Source organism: Musca vetustissima, unplaced genomic scaffold (assembly GCF_032173495.1).
Source record: "Musca vetustissima isolate MV318-11 ecotype Yass unplaced genomic scaffold, APGP_CSIRO_Mvet_v1 utg29365, whole genome shotgun sequence".
NCBI lineage: Eukaryota > Metazoa > Arthropoda > Insecta > Diptera > Muscidae > Musca > Musca vetustissima.
This window is the reverse complement of record NW_026875076.1, coordinates 8654-30100: the sequence shown is the minus strand read 5'-3', so window position 1 is coordinate 30100 and position 21447 is coordinate 8654. Positions and strand designations below refer to the sequence as shown.

Sequence of the window (21447 nt, the reverse complement as noted above, 5' to 3'; positions counted from 1 at the left end):
GCGTGGAGAGTATTATTTTATTAATTATTAAATTTTATAAATATTTAATATTTTTTTTAGCTAAATTTTTAAATAACAAAAAATTAACAATAATAATTTAATTAATTATTTTATAAGTACTTAAATCCTTTGTTACTAAAAAATATGAATAATGTAAAATTCACAGGAAGATTGGGAACAATTTAACAATTGATGATTTAACGCCATATTAAAAAGATTTCAAAATTTCCTAGCCATATATTTTTTTTTAATTTTCGCTTAATATAAATAAAAAAACATAAAAAATTAAGTTTTAAATTTTTAAATCATTAAATGTATTTTTTATTTTATAAATAAATATGTCTTCTTTTTTTACTCTTAAAATACTAAATAATATTTTTTATAACAAATACTAAAAAACAACTTTTTTTACTAAAAATAGATAATTAATGTTTTGTCGACTATCAAAATCATCCTTTACAAGAATATGAGGGTGTGTGTGTGTGAGGTATGTTTGTATAAGTGTGAGTGAATGTTCATGTGTTGGAATATCACTTTTTTTGGTATGAGGCTTCAGGTGTCTCTCCTTGGGAGTAGTAGAAAAATGTATTCAATGATGTAGCTGTTGTTGTTGCAGAACATTAGGATGTACCGAGGGCCAACCATTGCCATTCTCATAATATTGCATAACATATTTCATATAGAGAGCGGCCCGTTGACGTTTCAGCTTCAAGGCATAACAGTCGGGAGATTGTTGCTGTGAGAATTGTTGGGCCAATTGTAAATATTCTTCATCGGAGCAGGATCGCTTGCTGGGTGATTGCGAATCGTTGTCTTCATCCAAGGCATAGGGCCGGAAGAGACTGGGCGAGGTGGTTCTTTGAGGTTGTTGTGATGGACTTTGTGGCTGCTGCTCATCAATTTCCATTTCGTCCTGACTGTCACGGCGTATCAAACGCATACCCAATTTCTTGTGTGAATATCCGCAGTTGAATTTTTTGTGAGTGTATTCGAAGTCGTTTTCCATTTGAGATGGTGCCATTTTGAGGTGATTTTTGTTTGGTTTCTTAGATGTTTCTTGTTTGAGTTGCAGTGAGTGAATGATGTTTGCTGTCAGGATGGCAGGCTCTTTTATATCGTCCTCCATCCTCACTGCCAGCCAGGTAAATATTTGTCTTGTGTCAAATATCACAAAACACCAATTTTTTCATATGTCGATCATATGTAAAAAAATCCTTACATTATCATTAACTTAAGGTCATTTTACGATTATCCTCCGCCTGCTCTACTATTGTCCTTAAGGGTTTCCACCTTTACGAAAATCCCCTATTGTTTATGGCTGAACTTAATTTGTAGCTGTAGCCGGGGTTATTGTGTACTGCATCCTGTCGATTACCTAACAGCAGGCATCTTTGCTACCTACAGGATAACTTATCAAAAGGACACATCGTATTTTCTATTTCAGCTTACCCTCTCCCTACCTAAGGATAGATCCTTTGGTTGTTGTTGGTCCGCCAAATGCCTTTGCTAATCAATTTTGCACACTTTTAATGCTGGCTAGCAAGATTGGCGGCTCTTCTTCTATAGATCCTTGATCCTTAATTTTCGTAAAGAAAATAAACAACTTGCTTGGCGGACTGGCTGTCCGTCCATCCATCCGTCAGCTCTTACCGCAATATGTTCCTAAGTAATTAACGCAAAGCGGGATATTACAAGACTATGAAACACTTAATTTCCAATGCTATCCCAAGGAAAAGAGCCGACGTTTGGCCGACCGCTTTCTAAACGGAATTTTTATGATCTTCAGGTCCTTGAAATTTAATTAGTATTTGCTCTTTTACGGCTCGAATTTGTTACGCTTGGCCGGTGAATTAACTGCTTCTACGGATTTTCCCAAAAAAAAACTGAAAATTAAGTGGTCGCCTCTCGCTCTCCATATAATCCTTGATATGGAAGAATCCTTCTTTTAAATCTCCTTGATGCTGGAAAACTTAATCGCCTAGATTAATTAATCTTCCATAAAGGGGCTTGACAGAGTCCGAAGATAGCAAATTGATGGGTAAAACTACTTAAAAATCCATTTAAGTATTCAGATCATAATCACATTTTCCTTGCAACAGGAGGTCCTTTTTTGATCAAATCCTTTCACATTACAACCACCATCAGGTATTGTCTGACCAATTTATCATCGACATCGTCGTCGTCATCGAGAACAGCCGTTGGCTGACAAAATGTTATCTCGCATTCGTCTCTTATCCATACAGGAAATGGAAAATAGCCGGAAAAGAAAAATTATTATTGTTATCTTTTTTTTGGATGGGTTGAATCGTCGTATCCTTATTTTTCTTCGTCTTTTTGAGAAAGTGGGAACCTGATCCTTTTTGGCATGCTTGTAAGGAAATGTATTATCAACAACAACAGCTGTTATCTTTTGAGGTTATTATTTTTTCGTTTTCTTATTCTTTACAAAAAGGACAATTAAAGGATAATAAAATGACAATAAAATACCTGATGATGATATGTAATGGCCGATTACATACAGCAGCTGATATGGCAAACTAGGCCTTGAAAAAAATATTTTTTTTAAAAATTCTCACCTTTTATAGGTCTTGAAAAATATCCTTTAAAAAATCCTCAACTTTCATAGGCCTTGAGAAAATAATCTTAAAAAAATCTTCAACTCAGAGAGGCCTAGAAAAATATTCTTAAAAAAAATCTTCATCTCTTAGAGGCCTTGAAAAATATTCTTTAAAAAATCCTCACCTTTTATAGGCCTTAAAAAAATATTGTTTAAAAAATCCTCACCTTATATAGGCATTAAAAAATATTGATTAATAAAATAGAAAAATATTCTTTAATAAAAAAATAGAAAAATATTCTTTAATAAATCCACGCCTCTTATAGGCCTTAGAAAAATATTCTTTAATAAATCCACGCCTCTTATAGGCCTTAGAAAAATATTCTTTAATAAATCCACGCCTCTTATAGGCCTTAGAAAAATATTCTTTAATAAATCCACGCCTCTTATAGGCCTTAGAAAAATATTCTTTAATAAATCCACGCCTCTTATAGGCCTTAGAAAAATATTCTTTAATAAATCCACGCCTCAGTTGGCCCTTGAAAAAATATTCTTTAATAAATCCACGCATCAGTTGGCCCTTGAAAAATATTCTTTAATAAATCCACGCATCAGTTGGCCCTTGAAAAATATTCTTTAATAAATCCACGCCTCAGTTGGCCTTGAAAAATATTCTTTAATAAATCCACGCCTCAGTTGGCCCTTGAAAAATATTCTTTAATAAATCCACGCCTCAGTTGGCCCTTACAAAAATATTCTTTAATAAATCCACGCCTCTTATAGGCCTTAGAAAAATATTCTTTAATAAATCCACGCCTCTTATAGGCCTTAGAAAAATATTCTTTAATAAATCCACGCCTTTTATAGGCCTTAGAAAAATATTCTTTAATAAATCCACGCCTTTTATAGGCCTTAGAAAAATATTCTTTAATAAATCCACGCCTTTTATAGGCCTTAGAAAAATATTCTTTAATAAATCCACGCCTCTTTTGAAGCTTGAAAAATATTCTTTAAAAATCCACGCCCACTTTACATCTCTTATACACATTGAAAAAATATTCTTCAAAAAATCCACGCCTCTTATAGGCATTAACAATTATTGTTTAAAAAATCCATAGAGCCTTGAAAAATATGCTTTAAATATTTATCTATATTCCTCTTATAGGCATTGAAAAATAATTCTGAGAAGAAGGGACCTTCAATCAGAGAAGAATTTATATTAGATTATCATATGGCTACAGTATACAATTTGCATATAAACAAAAACATTTCCTTTACCCTAGTATAGGAGATTGTTATACGATTTCAAATGTCCGTTTCAATGGTTATTCTCAGTTCAATTACTTTTCCCTATTTAGCATAATAAGTGCTCCTGTAGAGAAAAAAAAACCGGAAGATACTTGAAATTTTATTTCAATAGCCGTTGCTGTTATTTTTCTTTTATCCCTTATAAATATTGTGTTTACTCATCAAGGATAAATGGCTCCTTTGAGTAGATTGAGTAAAGTAAATTAATTGAAAAGGGTATTGTTATTCTAGATTTTTTCCCATCCAGAATTTTTTTGTCTATTGTCCTTGAGAGGATGTCTATTGTAATTATAAATTGTCCTTTGTTATGGGACACCCAAAGGGAATTTTTTGTTTACATTACGAACGCAACAATTCATAGTCTATAAATAAATATTTGTCTTTATCCTATTGCAGTAGATTTCTAAATTAAATTATGAAGAAAAAAAAAACTTTAAATAAAAAATGCTCTAAATAGAGAGCAGGGCCGACTCTCAAAATACTGATCCATTTTCATTATTTTGAGAGCCTTTGCCGCATTTTCAAAATGAAGTGGCTCTATTTTGACATTCCGAATTCTTGGAGGGTGAACTGCACCTTTGCAGACAATTTTCAATATATGCAGGTCAGAGTTTTGTCAATGCGCCTATATAAAGGTATTTCCGCGTTTATTGTAGTTTGATGATCCTAGAAGCATTTTCCAAACAAAGTGACTGTTATGTGGTTTGTCCGATTTTCGGAGGATAAAACAAAAAATGTTCAATATAGCCCTTATGTAAAAGTTCCGCCTCAATTTAGGTGTGCTTAAGCACTTTTTCCATCTAAAGTGGCTATAATTTAACATTCTGTTGGACAAAATTATTCCACCAAATATTGTCCACCCCCTTTTTGGAATCTCTCTTAGTCCTTTGGGTCAGATTCTCGTATATAAAAATATATTGAACTGAATTTGAAAAAGAGTTCTGCACAGATTGTCGTAATAATAGGTTCAGAAGGTCAGAATTTTACATCCGAAGTGACAGTTATTTAACATTTCGGATTTACATAACGAGATCCCGACCTATTTTCAGTATTTGAAAGGTGTATCCGCATATTCCTACAGAAGTAACTGTAAACTGGAATTGTGTATCCTTTAAGGTCGAAGAGCATATCTATAGGTTTTTTTTAATTTAAGATCCAGTGTCAGTATATAAAATATATAAAAATCCTACAACTTTTTAGGTGTTTTAAGGCACCCAGCAGATTTTTCAACCGAAATGTCTCTAATTTGGCATTTCGGAATTTCTGACTATAATATCAATATTTTTTAAAAAAATTACCAAAATTTTTCCATTTTTGATATAGCCCTCACATAAAGGTCCTGCACCTTTTTCGATATTTTGAATGTTTTCATCGTATTTTTCAACCAAAGGGTCTGTAATTTGACGTTCGCGGTTCTTCTAGAGTAAAAAAAATTACAGAAAATGTTCCATATAGGTAGGTTCCTCCCACATACAAATCAGTCCCCATTTACGATATATTTAATCGTTTAGCCGTATTAAGAATTAGAGGTTAGGGAAATCCGTTAGTGTCTTTTTCATTATAAGATTATGTTTTTCCATATAGGTTCACATTATGATCTAGCCCACATTAGGTATTTTGATTGCTGCAGCCTCGAAGCACGGATATATGTAAGAATTTTGGGGTTTCAGAGTATATCAATCTTTTGGTCCAACATATTCAGTCGCATGAATTTTAGGTATTTTGAGATGTTAACTACATTTTCCAATCAATGAGGCTGTCAATTTTACCATATGACAACCTACACAACTACCACGAAAATCTAACATTCTGCGGTTTTATATTCTGAGCCTGGCAATATTTCGCAATATTTACATTCTCTTGACCGGTCAAATCTTGTTTTTCCGAAATGAATATTTACACCATAAAATACAAATTTTGTCACTTTAGATTTTGGTTGATTTGATACTCGGAATATTGACCCATAATCTAAACAGACGTTCTAAGTATGTGATGTTCTGGCCTCTAGAGGAACCTCTAAATATCATCTCAACATGACCGAAAATGACCATAACCTTAACTTACGTTTTCACGACAGAGAGGTCGACAATCCGAAACGACCCGAGTCATACTCGTCTAACGTCTATCACCTCAGCCCATTGTGTAAGAGCAATAGGGCTGCTACAACAACGACATAACCCTAACTTAATGTAAAATTTCAAAGCGCCCTCTAGTGGGGAAATAGTAAGACTAAAAAATGTCATTACACATAGACACCTTTAAATATTTACGTATAGTACCCACTCCCGACTACATACAAAGAAAACTGGTATCAATTTAAAGGTCAACCACTCCTCTTGGATATACATACTATCAATTTCTCGGGTGTTGGATAATGCAAATTTTGCAACTTTCCACATAAAAGTCAGGGTCTGTTTGACAGATCATTATCAAAACAAGCATGCTAATTCTTTGACTCATGTTAAATTTTGATATTCGGGCCATAATTGTGGCATCTAGAGCGACTAGAAAAACAGACAATATAAACAATAGGGGGAACCGGCATTACATGCAACATTTCGTGAAGGTTGGTCCATAACTCTGTTTACAAATTATCATGGACAGACGGACGGAGACACGGGTCTATATCGACTCAGCTAGTCGCGATATACTTAAAGGCGGGTCTATGACCAAAATTTCGCTGCGTTTCAAACACTTGGGGCTTCACAAAGCTATAATAGCCTGTAGGGTATAAAAACGAAGTGTATGCTTTTGAATGTGACACACTGTAAATCCTTTTGTAGGTATCTTAACTATCCGCAATTTTTCGAACAAAGCGGTTGTGATTTGTTACTATGAATTTTCAGAGGACTCAGTCCTCATATAAAGACACAGAAAACTTAGCACCGAATTATATACTTTGCTGTCAGAGAAATTAAATTTGAAAAGCGTGGAACATGCCAAAATATAGAGCGATAAAAAAACATTTCTCCAGGAAGTCTTATTCTGAGAGTCTGGATAATCAAATTGCTTTTAATTGGTTTAAAAAATAACCATTATGTGTCTTTATGATTCAGAACGCTAAGTGGTCTGGCAGCATTAGAGTTGTTCTGGGAAACTAAGTTCGAATCCCAGCCTATTCATTTCAAAACTTCTATCATTAAGATCGACTCAAAAGTGAAAAATCTGACTTAAAAACCATTCTAATGATCATTACCCTTACAGGCAAAACGTAAATAAATAAAAACCGATCAAGTATATTTATTCTTCATATAAAACTCCATCCTTACTGGGGAGGTCTTCTGACAATTCCATCCGATCCTCTATGGTACTAATCTCCTATATGGTACTAAGTCATAATAATCAAATTATCAAAAAAAAAAATGTCACCAAATGCTATTTCCGTTTCTGCTTAAAAATTTAATTTCCGTTTTCTCCGATTTTTCTTTCTAACTCTCCAATTACAAGGACAAGAACAACAACAAGATTGTACGCGAAATTCTCGGCTAATGACTTTTTAGTTCCATTGAATTCCATGTTCTTCCTAAATATTGTTTTATAAATTAAATTGTTTCTGATTACAATGACGACGACTTGGTGTTGGTTTATGAGGAACTCAAGACGAAACTCTAGGCCATTTGTTTTGAATTAAAAAGAAATTCAGGAAAACAAAATTCCGAACAACAAAAACAAAATAGTTTTTGGATGGGTCATAAAGAGGATGGACGGACAGATATACAGAGAATAGGATGGGTGGTTGGACGGACAGCGAAGAAGATGGGTGGACGGACGGATCGACCGACAGACAATTATTGCCTGTGTTCGGTTTTATTGCAATTGTGACCTTTAAATTTCTATAGCAGCAAACAAAAAAAGAAATGTCACCAAGCGGCTATTGTCTGCCTGCTGGATAGATGGTTGGCTGGATTTTTACAGGACAATAGCAAATCCCAATGACACAACTCCCCCTCCATCTTGTATTGTATTGTCGTATCATAAAAATTGCCGGCTCACACATTGTTTGGTTCATTCATTAATTTCGCACTTTGCAGACAATAGAATTCCGATTTCGGACTAGGACAACAAATGTTTCCTTGTTGTTGTTGTTAGTTTTTGGTAATTACCAAAGGGATCTTGAAAGGTTCAGGTACTTTTCGTGGCTTAGGCAAAAACAAAATATTCGCACTTTAAACGATTTGTGTGTCCTTCGGGAAATGTCTGTCTGAGCTGCGCTGTGTTAATCCTCAATTTTTCTGAGAAGGCTTTAGAAATCATATGCTGGAAATTGATCTAACAAGGATCAGGTCACACTTTAATACTTGTATGGTTGATTGGTTGGCTGTCTGTCCGTCCAACTGCCTCACTGCCTGCTGAGTGTATATGGTTTTGAAATAAAGGACACCCTAGACGCCGCCATCGTTCGCCTTATGTTGAGAATTAAATATACACGCTTATGCTCGCTAAGCTGTTTATCCTTGGAGGGAGATCAAGGATGGCAACATATTTCATTTTTTCTTTTCAAGACGACAGACAGACAAACAACCTATTAAATATAAAAGGCCATTGTCTGCCTTGAATTGAGGATGGTCCTATTTTGTTTTTTTCTTTTTCCCTGGCGATGGTGGTGTCAATCATCCGGTCTAACATAAACAACAATAGGATAACCTCACACTTAACACATTGTCTGTTATGGATAATTCGTCTACGCCGTCATCGTCCTCATATTCTTCTACATCTTCGGCTAAACAAAGGATGGTAACACGACAGGAAATAGGCACCATAACAATAACAAAAATGTGTCAGATTTAAATTCGTTGCAGCACACTTAGACACACACACACACAATAGGAACCCATTGAATTGTCATTAATCATCAGGTTCGTTCGCTTTTGTCTAGGGGCCCATTGTCTCAAGAGTCCGTATCACATTTCAATTAAGGCCCAGGACAATAGTTTCGATTTTTTTCTTCGACAATAACACCACAAAAAGGGTCTCGTCACCAAATTTATGCAATTTCATTACGCACATCACCCTGCCGTGATTGTCATCTTGAACTAATTGAAATTCGTCGACAAACTACGAACCACTATTGTGTCGTGTCTTTTTCCTATTTTTAGGAAAAACGGAAACATAGATTGCAAATTGCCGATAGGCTAGAAATTTGATATACGATTTTCCGTTGGTAAGGTCCTGATTGTTATTCTGTTCAAGTACTTGTTTCCCATTTTCAGGATAACAATCGGAAAAAATTACTTCAGCATTTTCAATTCAATGACCAGGCCGTTACTTTTTTGTTCTCCTCTTATCAATGTTGTGTTAACTCATCTAGGATAAATGGCTCCTGGAAGTGGAGGATTCAAATCTCAAATAAAGGGGTTTGTTTTTTTTTTTCAAAAATTATACCCACCCAGAATTGTGTGCTTTTGTTGCTATTTAAGAGGAAGTCCATTGAAATTAATAATCATCGTCTGGCAGAAAGGACTCTCAGGAAAAAAACTGTTTACATAAATTATCCTCCACTCATTTGTTTACATTAAAGAAAGAATCCCATTGGCCTCCATATGAATACCAATGGGTTTCTTTATGGTCATAATAGACAAGAAAACCACTTATTTTCAAGTAAAACCCCGTTATATTCCTACAGTCCCTCATATGTCCTCCCATGTCCTCCACTCATTCAAAATACCTCAATTTTTAAAAGCAAATAAAAATAACAACACGTTAAGTTCTCATATATCCTCGACTCTTTATAAAACAGATACAAACTAACTAAATTCGGCCAGGCCCTTCACAATACTGCACCCATTCAAAAATCCCAATATACCCTAGCTTTCAATTATCCGACACTCATTCAAAAAAATTAAGTTCGCCCAGGCCTTCATATCCCTCCACTATCTTCCACTCATTATAAAGCAAGTAAAAATTTTAAATTCGGTCAGGCCCTTATACCATCCATTATCCTCCACTCATTCAAAAAAGCTTTAATTTTATAAAGCAAGTAAAAATCTGTAAAATTTTAGCTAGGACCTCGTATATCCACCAGACTCTCATATACCCATCACTATGATCCACTCATTATAAAAAAGAAAAAAAACGTTAAATTCGATCAGACCCCCGTCGTATACCTTCCACTTTCTTCCATACGTCTAAGCTTTTGTATATCCTCCACGCATTCTAAAGCAAGTAAAACCCCCTTTAAATTTTGACAGACCCTCGAATATCCTCCATTATCCACCACTCTGTCAAAATACCTCAAATTTATGAAGTAAGTAAGAACCGTCAAATTCGATCAGGCCCCTTGCCTATCAAAATATCTCAAATTTTATAAAACTAGTATAAACCCTTGAATTCCGCCATGTCCTCGAATTACAAATCAATAAAAAAACTGTAATAACGACCAGGCCCTCGTATACCACCTCTATCTCCAACTCATTCAAATACCTCAAATTTTATAAAGCATTTAAAACCCGGCAAGGCTCTTGTATACCCTTCACCATCCTCAACTGATTTTAATGCTAGTAAAACCCGTTAAATTCGGCCAGAACCTCATATACCCTCTACTATCCTCTGCTCGTTCAAAATACCTTAAATTTTATAAAACAATTAAAAACGCTTAAATTCGGCTAGGCCCTCATATACCCTCCACTATACTACTCTGCGATTTTTTTAACGACCACGAACCTGGAATGCCAAAAATTACGACTTCCGTTGGAAAAATGCCTCTATGAGTTTCTAACAACTTCATGTGGACCGGACTTTTGAATAGCAGACGTATATACAAAAATATGGACGTATATTAACAAATTTCTGCAAATATGTTTTTCTTACACTCGAAACACGGGATCCTGAAAAATAAGGCAAAAATATTAAAAAAAAACACAAAAAGCTATCGAAAGATTGACCTTTTTGCTTACAAGTTTTATCCTACCAAGAGCCTGGAATCCCAAAATAACAACCACTTCCGTTGGACAACCTTTATAGGAGGCAATGTCAAAACATGGACCATAAATTTAAATGTTTCTGCGAAGAAGTATTTTTGTCCACCAATAACTCGAAATGCAACATTACAGTCATTTTGATGGGAAATAAATTCGCATATGGTAGTCAAAATACTTCAAAATGGGTCTGGACCTTAATATGGAGCCTATACATAATTATTGTCATAAATTACACAAATAGTTGCGGACCTCTATATAAGGAAAATATTTCAAAATATAAACATATATAAACAACTTTCCGCAAATAGGTATTCCAAATACCCGGAATACCTAAAAATAACCTCTTCGGCTGGAAAATAAGCCTAATACCTCCTAAATATCTCAAATGGGTCGAGAGCCCTTTATAAGGTAGCTATGTCAAAACAAAGGCGATGGATTGACATTTTTCTGCAAAGAAGAAGAGTTTTTTTTACCCACCAATATTATGTCAAAACATTATCAGATACTGAAAAATGTTTTCGAAGAAGTATTTTCTCCTTCCAGGAACGCGGATTCCCAAATTGCAACCCCTTTAGCTGAAAAATGGGACTAAAATATTGCGGGACCCCTATATATGGAGGCTATATCAATCAAAACTATATTGAGGTTTTTCTGCATAGACGATTTGTACTCACCAAGTACTTCGACCACTTCGGTTCTAAAATGCACCTAGGACCTCCAAAAATAGGTCAGCCGACCTTTATATAAGGGCTCAGTCAAAATATGGACCTATATTGAAACAAAACGCAGGGATTTTTCTTCAAAATCTTTCTAGCAGTGTTATTGTCATTTATGGTGCTTTTTTAAAGGCCGGTGCCACCAAAAGAGTGAAAAATGCGGCTATAACCTTCCAAATATCGAAATTGGTAAGGTAAAATGGCATGTGGGGAATATATCAAAACAAATTGAAAATTTCTTGCCAAAAAAATACAATTTATAGAGGACATACCGCAATGGAACAGGGTCTTTATATCACGGCTATATCAGAATACTTATGGCGTCTCCGCCGAATATTGGAGGGGCGAATCCTTGCTTGTGGACTTATAATTCGTTGAAAAAGATATTCTTTGAAAAGTTACTCTTATGGGTTTTAAAGTCGTGAAAAATTATCTTAAAAAATCCAAGATTATGGATCTGTAGTCGTTTAGAAAAATATTATTTAAAAATTTACTCTTACGGACCTGAAATTCGTTGAAAAATATTGTTCTTAAAAATTTATGGTTATGAACCCGAGACGTTGATATTTCTATTAAAATCGATGCTTATAGATCTGAATGTGATGGCCTTTAATGTCTCGTGGAAAATAGTCCCCTTTATGTAATAAAAACAGAGTCCGCCGAACTTATGAACTTATCCCCTGTGAATATCAATTACCTTTTTCGGTGTTAATCAATATTCTTGGAACCTGTGATCTGCAGTCTTCGTATTTGTATTATTATGTCCAAATCGCAACGATCAGTGTCTATGAAGATCAGTGTCATCTTTTTCGATGTTACCACCAAAATTACCCTCTATAGATTAGTGATCATCAATGTGAAGATAGAAAATCACATAAGGATGACCATTAATATTCATAACGAAAATAGGTAATCACTGATGTTTATTCAGAATTAGGCAAGTGGTATCCATGAATAAAATTGTACATATATTTATGTAGTCTCCATTGGAGATTAATGATCCTCACAAACGTGAAACATTATTTTTCCATAAAAGGCAGTTAATAGAGTATCAGAGTAATGCTTTTCATAGACAATTACAGAATCCACCTAATCTGCAAGATAAAGAATGTGATTGGTATAGAAGATTACCCTTGACATTCTAGGAGAAGGATGAAAGCCACAGTTTTCATAAGTACGTGCGTTTACATAGCACCGAATTTCGTGAACCCGGTGGGTGAGTTTAAGGGAACCCCACCCTCCCATTCTCGATTTTAATTTTTCAAGATTTTCAATGGGCTGGTAAATCAATACCAATGCTTGTAAAGGTTTGTAACTTTGCACATATATATTTGAAGATTTAAAAGAGAAGAAAAATAATTTACAAAAAATGTGTGTTATTGTTTTTTGTAATTAAAGAAAAGTCCTTATTTTTGATGGCGGGCATGATAACTCCTCACTGGAAGAACATCGGAATCCGAAAATTCCAACGGTGTTAGAAAGATTACATATCTGGCTCTGGTGTGAACTAGGATTATTGACTTCGCTCTAAAATGAACAAAATAGCGGACCTTGGAAAATTTTTTTTTGGAAAATTGCCGATTTTTTTACCAAAAACTAAGTTTAAAAATAAAGAAGATCTTCACCGATTGGCTTATCCTAGTTCATACGACAGCTATACACTCACAGAGAAACGTGTAAAAATTTGGAATCGATTGGGTTATTAGTTTTTGAGTTATCGTGCCCGCCATTAGCAAAAAAATGTTTAGAGAAAACGCGTTTAAGGTTTGAGAAGCCCTTCAGCCGTCACTTGATGCTGACACAATAAATCGGCTATATCTTCAAGAGTTCTTGAGATTTTCACTTGAAATATTGTAGGGACATTCTTTAAGTAGTCTAGATTCGATTTATACCAAACAAATTTTGACTCCGAGAATGGGAGGGTCCCCTTAAACTGCCAATTCCATTATATATATGTCAAATAAATCATCATAAAGAAGATTAACCCGATAAAATGTTCTAATGTAAATGTCGTTTAAGAAAGGGACTTCGACAAGGGATTCTCGTTTCTTCCACGAACAATGCAACGTTATTTGTTAAATGGTCATCATCATATATCCAAATCCTGATTATATCCATTACCAACATATATATGATTTGTTTTTATTCTCTTCCCTCAAGAAGACCATTCATCTTCAGAATATTGATATGCATAGGGAATGTGTTCATTGGGGATTATTATAATGAGGAATATATGGGATATTCTTAGAAAAGAATGCTATTGATGGATATAAATACTTAAAGGATCTTCACGGTAAAGGAATGATTGATTCTCGTTATATAAACGATGGCTTTCGATATTCATGGAGAAAGTCATTTAGGATGCTCTTCATTAGCTTTCATCAGGTTCGCCAAAGTAAATCCCGTTCACATAATCTGAAGATGAAGATTTTTTTGTGATTATTTATCTCTTCTATGAATGGAAAATACGATTAATAATCTCCTTAGAGAAGATAATATACGATATTTATCGAGATGGAGATTAACGATCATAGAGAAAAATATCAACGATCTCCATAGGAAATATACCTATCTCTAGAGAGAAGATGACTTACATTCTTCATAGATAAATTTAATGATCTTCATAGAGAAAAAGATCAACGATCTCCATATGGAAAGATCAATTCGCGAAGACGTTTTTCATAAACCTCTATAAATGTAAAATCAAAATCTTCATGATTAAGTTGATCTAACTCGTATATTAGAGAAAATTATTGATCTCCAAAGGGATTAAGCCCGAGGATCATCGAGGGGATAAGAACATCTGGATTATTCAAAATAAGATCAGCGATGAACATTGATCATCGTGAAGAAGATAATAGATCAAGGTAAATCATCAAACTTCAAATAGTAGTGATAAGAATGTTTATTTTCCTAGAGAAATATATAATTTCAGTAGTGTTGGCGGGTTGATTGGGATACCATTTGTATTTTGTTTTTGCAAAATAGTCAGGACGAACCGATATGCATACAAGTAAATAAGGTAGCCCGAAAATTCTCTATAATTTGTGAAAGACTTCTTGGCAGTTTTAAATTTTTGAGAAAAGTTTGGACAAAATCGTTTACGTCAAACGTAACAATTGGGCGCCAAAGTGTTTACTATTTGAAGAATTACAAGAATGAAAATTAAAATTCTATTTGTAATTCCTATGTTAATCGATAATAAAAAGTGTAGACAAACAAAAACGTTTCGAAACACCTAGCCTGGAAAAATTAAAATGAAAAGAGAAAACTTACGACATTTGTACGTACGTAAAAATTTAATTAAATCATTTAAAACCCTTAATCCAATGTACGTGTACAGTATTAAGAGGTCCATCAAACAGTGATTTGAACATTTGGGCGCCATATATTAAATATAAAGACATACAGAGGAATCAGTAATTAGAAAAAGTTTGGAACTAATCCTTTCCATGTTCTGGGAATCAAATCTTTATTAACTTCACCACAAAAACAAAAAAAGAAATCCATGAATTCATTACACCGAAATTCAAAAACATGATCTATGATTAATTTAGTCTACTGTCCTTTAATGATACTCTTTCGATTGATGAATATTTTTGTCTAACATTTCATCTTCCGAGATCGATCCCTTGCGTGTTATTTTTTTTCTCATTTTCTTGAACCGTATTTTAATTACAACAAGACAACATAATTTTTGACATCCAAATATTCTTATAAATTAAAAATGTCGCTTTAAGACTTTAGAAATGTTCCACGAAGACCAGAAATTTATATTAGAATGCTTATCTTGTGCGTTTCCACTTGTATCCAATCCTCGTAGATTATGGAGAACAAGAAATTTGTTGCAGAATGTTTGATGTTTTTGATGCACTGTAAGCCTACAATATTAGTAGTTATTCAAAGTATGTTAAAATGTTTGACCAAAACAGTTGGGTGCCATTTTCATTAACTGTAACAATTGCCTTAATTAACGATGTAAAAATAAACAAGTAAAATCGTCGTTATTATATTCTCCACCACGACATGGATATTCAAAATACCTAAAATCTAATTGGGTTAGGAGTTTAAAAAGTTAAAAGGAGTTTCCATTATATGGAAGCTTTGCCAAGCATGTAGGACCCGTTCTGGCCAATGAAGACCACTATTGGTTTTGGTAATGATCTGTCAATATTTAGGAGATGAAATGGACAACAACTTTATCATTCTGCATAGAGAAGGGAATCTGGCCAAATAATAGATATGACTATTTTAATGAAGATCGGCCAATAATTAGCCGGTCAAATGAAACCTTTTGTGTAGAAAATAATAAAGCTTGCATTCTATAGCGAATAAATTTACTCCTGGAGTAAATGGATCCGAGAAGTTGGTGGTATATGTAAGACGAGCTGTTGGCTTTTAAACTGATACCTATTATATTGTTGTAGGTACTCGGATGTGGGAGTTACACTAAGATAAACTCAGGTGTCTATGTATTTTGTATGATAAATATTACCATTGCCAGACTAGAAGATGTTGCGCAGATCGCTAAGAACTATTAAAGGAAGTTCACGTTATGGTCTAGGATGAAACCTACACATTTCGGTGATGGCCCGATCATATTTAGGGAATGGAATGGACCTAAAGCCTTATTATTCTATGGTTTCAGTCGCTCTAAAGGCCTCTATTGTAAGCCGAACATCACAAATTTTACACGGATAAGGGATGTGGTCAAATATTTACAATTGCTGCTTTAAAAATGGTCGGTCAAATTGCCACATCGGCCAAATTACCACATTGCAGCCAAATCGGTTGAAAACCCGCTAAATACCGAATATTTGGAGTTTCCGTTACATTGGGGCAATACTAAAATGTGTAGAAGTAGCAATGTTTGTGCAAGATGACAAAGCTCTCCATGAGATTCGAAGAAATGTCAAGTGGGCATTTTAATTTTTCAAAAATTAATTGGGCGCCATTATGCAGGTCGCGAATGAATTAACGAAAAATAACTGAACACACTGATATAGAATGTCAATATAATCAATCGTTTTAAATCCTAACGAAAAAAATCAGTTTGCTTTCAAAATGTGTGAAATGCATTGAAACTTCGTTTAAAACAGTTGGGCGCCAAAATGTGTGTGTAATATTAAAATACCCTCCATTATCATGTTAAGATTGCTTGTGTTAATTCCAAATGACCCTTATGTAATGTCTAACTAATTAAATTACAAATCGTATTCCACCTGCAATCTTCCATGAAATAATTTCCAAACTTTATTACTCTTCAATGCAGTTCGACCGGAAAGTTGTAAAGACCATTTTCTACCCCCAAACACAAACAAAAAAGTCCTCGGCTGCTTTCAAAGTGTCAATTAAGAAAACACTCTTTACAATCAGACACGCACACATGTACATAAAACGTAATTGGTCGTGCTAATCAAATAAGTGATTAGAGAATATAAATTTCCCACAGAATTCTTAGAAGTCTGAGGGACATTTTGAAGACAAGAAGTCAATAGCAGAACATTTGTTTTTTATTTTTATTTTCAATTTACCCTTTACAATAACAAAATAAAATAAAAAAATAGAAAACAACAACAATAAGGGGGAATTAGTATGACTTTCACTCACTTGCCGCTTTGGGATTGAAACGAAACCTCGAAAAAACGCCCCCTTCATAGAATCCTAAAAAAAACACAGAAAAAAATAAAAAAATCGGAATTATAACAATCGATACAAAATGTTAAGTGTGTAATAAATTTTATAGAACTGTCATTAACTCAGCCAAGACAAAAAAAAAACATAAAGGCTTTAGTAGCGGAGGAAGAAAAAAAAACATCGAAAGAAAAAAATGTGACAATAATAGGGGAGGTATCTTTTTTACGGATCGATGTTTTTTTCTAATCTTCCATATAAAAAACGACAGCACTTCAAATCTGTATTGATAGATGGATGGAAGGAGGACGGGGGTACACAATTTACCACAGCAGGGTGCCTAATTTTTGTGTCGCATTTCCAATACAACATAACAACAACAACAGCACCACTAATATAGCTTGACGGGTTATTATACTTCGAAGACATTAAGACCATAAAAAACAACATATGACACAATTTGAAAAAAAAAACGAAAACAACAACAACAATGTCTAGCCAGGCAAGGGGGATTCTTAGACACACACACAAAGAACCCTCCGTTTCGATCCGAAATGAAAATGAAAAATTAATTAGTGTTCATACTTCAAAACAATTGATATCCTGTTGGGCTCCGGAGACAGAGTTAACAATAGACGATAAAAATTAAAGGCCCAACACAGACAGACGGACAGACAGACACTCACACAGAACAAATTTTCCGAAAAGGGAAAAAATTGTGGAATAACAACAACAAAAGGAACTGAAGGTCGAACCGCCCGACAGACGAACGGACGGACGAACCAAACGACCGTTAGGTAAACTCACAAACACTCGGTGCATGGGGATTAATTTAATGTGAACTCTAGAAACTCTTAGAATTCACCCTAGGCCAGAACTAATCCTCTTTATTTAGTGCAGAGCAGCCAGTCAGAATATTTAATCTGACAGGCAGGCCATAAAATATAAATATTCGAAATGGGTGTTTTTTTGGAAATGTGTTTGAAATTGTTTGTGTAGCCATTAGCGGGAAAAAAGGGACTCATGGACAGACGGACGGACGGATAGACAAACACCCAGCGATCATTTAGAATAACACTTTGGAAAATTCGATTACCTGCTACACAAGGCGAGAAAGAGAATTTCAACCACCACCAAGAACACCAAAATTCTTCTTCCACTTCTCACCCTGGCTATAAAAGCCAAAGGCCTGCCAACGAAAAACATCAGTCTGCTTGCGTCTAGCAAAGCGAAAACACATTCAAACGCGATCAAAACAAAAACAATACAAAAAATAAACACAACAAAAATGGCTCCCTCACAAATGGAACATCATGATCAACAAGAACAAGCTATGGGCCATGGATACACCCACAAGAAGTTCAATTGCGGATATTCACACAAAAAATTGGGAATGCGTTTAAGACAAAGAGAAATCATCAGCAACAACAACAAAGAAAATATTGAAACACAACAGCAACAACAAGAAACCCACAAAAAATCCACTAACTCATCCCGCAACCTATTCCGGCCCTATGCCTTGGGTGATGATACACCCAGGAAAAGGAAAGTTAGTCGTGATTCCTCTTCGGAAACCTCGGATGAGGAATGCAGTCAGCAACAGCAATTTGTCTCAACACCACAAAGCTCACCCACAAATTTCAACACCTACTATCAGCAACAGCAACAACAAATGTCATCACCAACAGCCAGCGGCAGCACAACCTGTCCCTCACCAGCCCTGAGTCCCAACTCCTATGCAGAACGTTTGCAAAGACAAAGGGCTGCCCTCTATATGCGTTACATGCAACAATTTCAACAACAACAGCAGCAGCAACAACAACACCCATCATTGGAAGCCACCGCCAATTATTCAGTCAGCAGCCCATCGAACCCCGCATACTATCACCCCATGGCTGCCTATGCCACAACCTCTGGATTTAATGGTTGCTAAAAAAGAAATTGGGATGCTTGACATCCCACACTCATCCAGAACTTGATGAGAAATTGACTGGAAATTGTTTTTTTATTGATCGGTGGCTGTGCTGCTGCATTATTTTGTGTGATACATCTTTAGAAGAATAAGACCCTCCCCTAGTTTTAATTTGTTAATTTTTTCTGATTATCAATCGCTTTTTTCGAGAAACAAGACTAATACTATTTTTTTATATACATATAATAATAATTAATTAAATTAATTTATTTTATATTTATTACAAATAATAATAACAAGAAGATGAGAACTTCGAAGTTCCAAAATATTGAAAATTTAAACAAACTGAATTTTTAATCAAGTTTGCGAGAGGTTGGGAAAACGAAAAAAAAACAAGAAAAAACGTCATAAAATTCGAACCGAACTTATTATAGTCTCCACAATGGGATAAATGGTTGTGCAATATTCATACATTTTAGTAGGAATATGGCCCATCCAATAAGAACCTAAAATATTAAATTATTCGAAATTTTGGAGGTACCGTAATATGAGGGCTACCAAATTACAACGAAATCGTTTTAAAAAACGTGCCCAATTTTCCCAAAATACCATTGGGGAGGTACCGTTCATAATTTTTAGTAGGAACAACGTCTGTATACCCTTATATGGGCTATACAGACGTGGCCAAGCTCCCCATGATATGGAATCATGAAGGGTACCGTTTTGTGGGGGCTACCCTTAAAACTGGACCAATATTGATATATTTTGGCAGGAAGATTTGCTACACAATGAGAACCTAAAATACTGAATTACAGCCTTTTTCGTTCAAAAAAAAAAACGTGCCCAAGCTCTCATAAACACCGAAATTTTTGCAGGAAGCAAAAATTGGTCCCTAAATAGTGGACCAATATTCATAATTTTTACTAGGAACATCGAACAACAAATGAGAACCTAAAATACTGAATTCCAGCCTTTTCGCTGAAAAACGTGCCCAAGCTAAGAGGTACCGTAATATGGAAGCTACCCTGAAAAGTGGACCAATATTGATAATTTTTGTAGGAAGATTTGTTACCCAATAGGAATCTTTAATATAAAGATTCAGCCATTTTGGTTGAAAAACTTGCTCAAAATACCCTAATTTAAGAGGTGCCGTTATAAGGGAGCTATCCTGAAAAGTAGACCAATATTAATAATTTTTAGTTATCCAACCAATGAGAACTAAAATACCGAATCGGTTGAAAACTCGCTATATGGGACCTACCATAAAAACTGAACCAATTTTAATAATTTTTAGTAGGGATATTTTCTATCCAAAGAGATATTTTATCATCAGATTACAGCCAATCTCCAAAATGGCAAATAATGGGTGTTCCATTATATGGAACCTGTCCCGAATCTTTGGCCAATATTGATCATTTTTGGTAATGTAATTTCGTACTCAATAATAATCCAAAAATCAAATTACAGCCGGCATATCGTTTCACGTTGCCTTCTTTGTGACTGTATGAACTTTTACTGTTGTGTATCAAGTCTGCTGCTACATATGGACCTGTGTCTATATGTCCGGCTTAAATAGACGGCGGCCTGCAAAGGGGAAGGGGAATACATATCGTATTAGGTGATTCGTTTTTAGAGTGGGTCAATCTCGTTCCTAAGCGGTTCGAGATTTGGGAAGGGAACTAGACAACTCATTTAGTTCCTTTTCAATCATCCATTGTTTCAAGAGGATTTTGGTGAACGATCTAGTACCGATGATTCCTTTTGCTGAATAATCCAATTGGGCAATTAAAAAAGTCATGAGAAGAGATGTTACGAATAGTGTAATCATCCCGGACGCCGTACGGATTTGTTCATATTCCGATAAAGGAACGATACGAACTAGGTCATGTTCTTTAGTTCCTATAGTTCCTTTTTCTGATTAATATTTTTTACGCCAATATTCTTAAGTCGGTGTTTTTCATTCGAGTCGAGCTTAATGATCGAAGTTTTACAATGAACAGGAAATCCATGAGAAGAACTTACTCATCCAGTTGATGCCAATGAGGCAGAAGTTTAACCATAGTCTTTTCTTCATTCTAGTTAATTTTTTGTTACAAATATGTGCTCGTAATATAATAAAAAAATAGTTTGTGCCTATCGTCCTGCACTTAAATTCTGTAGCTTCTGAATATAAATTAAGTAAAAACTACACCGAACTATGGGAAAAGAACGACGAAAGACAGAAATTCAAAAGAAATATCTAGGAGTCAGAACTGCATAGAGCAACGAAACTATATTAAGAAACTAGTTCCTTTCCAAATAGGAAGAGAAATATCGATCCGCTCCTTGAACTAGATTGCCCATCTCTGCTTTTTAATATCCGTCTGTTGAGGATCAGATACTGAATAGCATTATCTAATGCAC

The 21447-nt window shown here is 34.8% G+C and overlaps 1 protein-coding gene across 1 annotated transcript; it reads left to right on the top strand.

The window, feature by feature from the left end:
- Positions 1–18420: 18420 nt before the first annotated feature.
- On the top strand, positions 18421–19065 carry LOC133337599 (putative cyclin-dependent serine/threonine-protein kinase DDB_G0272797/DDB_G0274007). The gene is made up of 2 exons (XM_061545810.1): positions 18421–18462; positions 18589–19065. Exons 1-2 carry the CDS (start codon positions 18421–18423, stop codon positions 19063–19065), a joined length of 519 nt encoding a protein of 172 aa, XP_061401794.1.
- The last annotated feature ends 2382 nt before the right edge of the window (positions 19066–21447 follow it).

Coding starts and splice junctions, on each gene's coding strand:
- LOC133337599 (XM_061545810.1), top strand. CDS start 18,421: ATGGCTCCCTCACAAATGGAACATCATGATCAACAAGAACAA. Junction 18,463..18,588: donor ATCATGATCAACAAGAACAA/GCTATGGGCCAT, acceptor GAAACACAACAG/CAACAACAAGAAACCCACAA.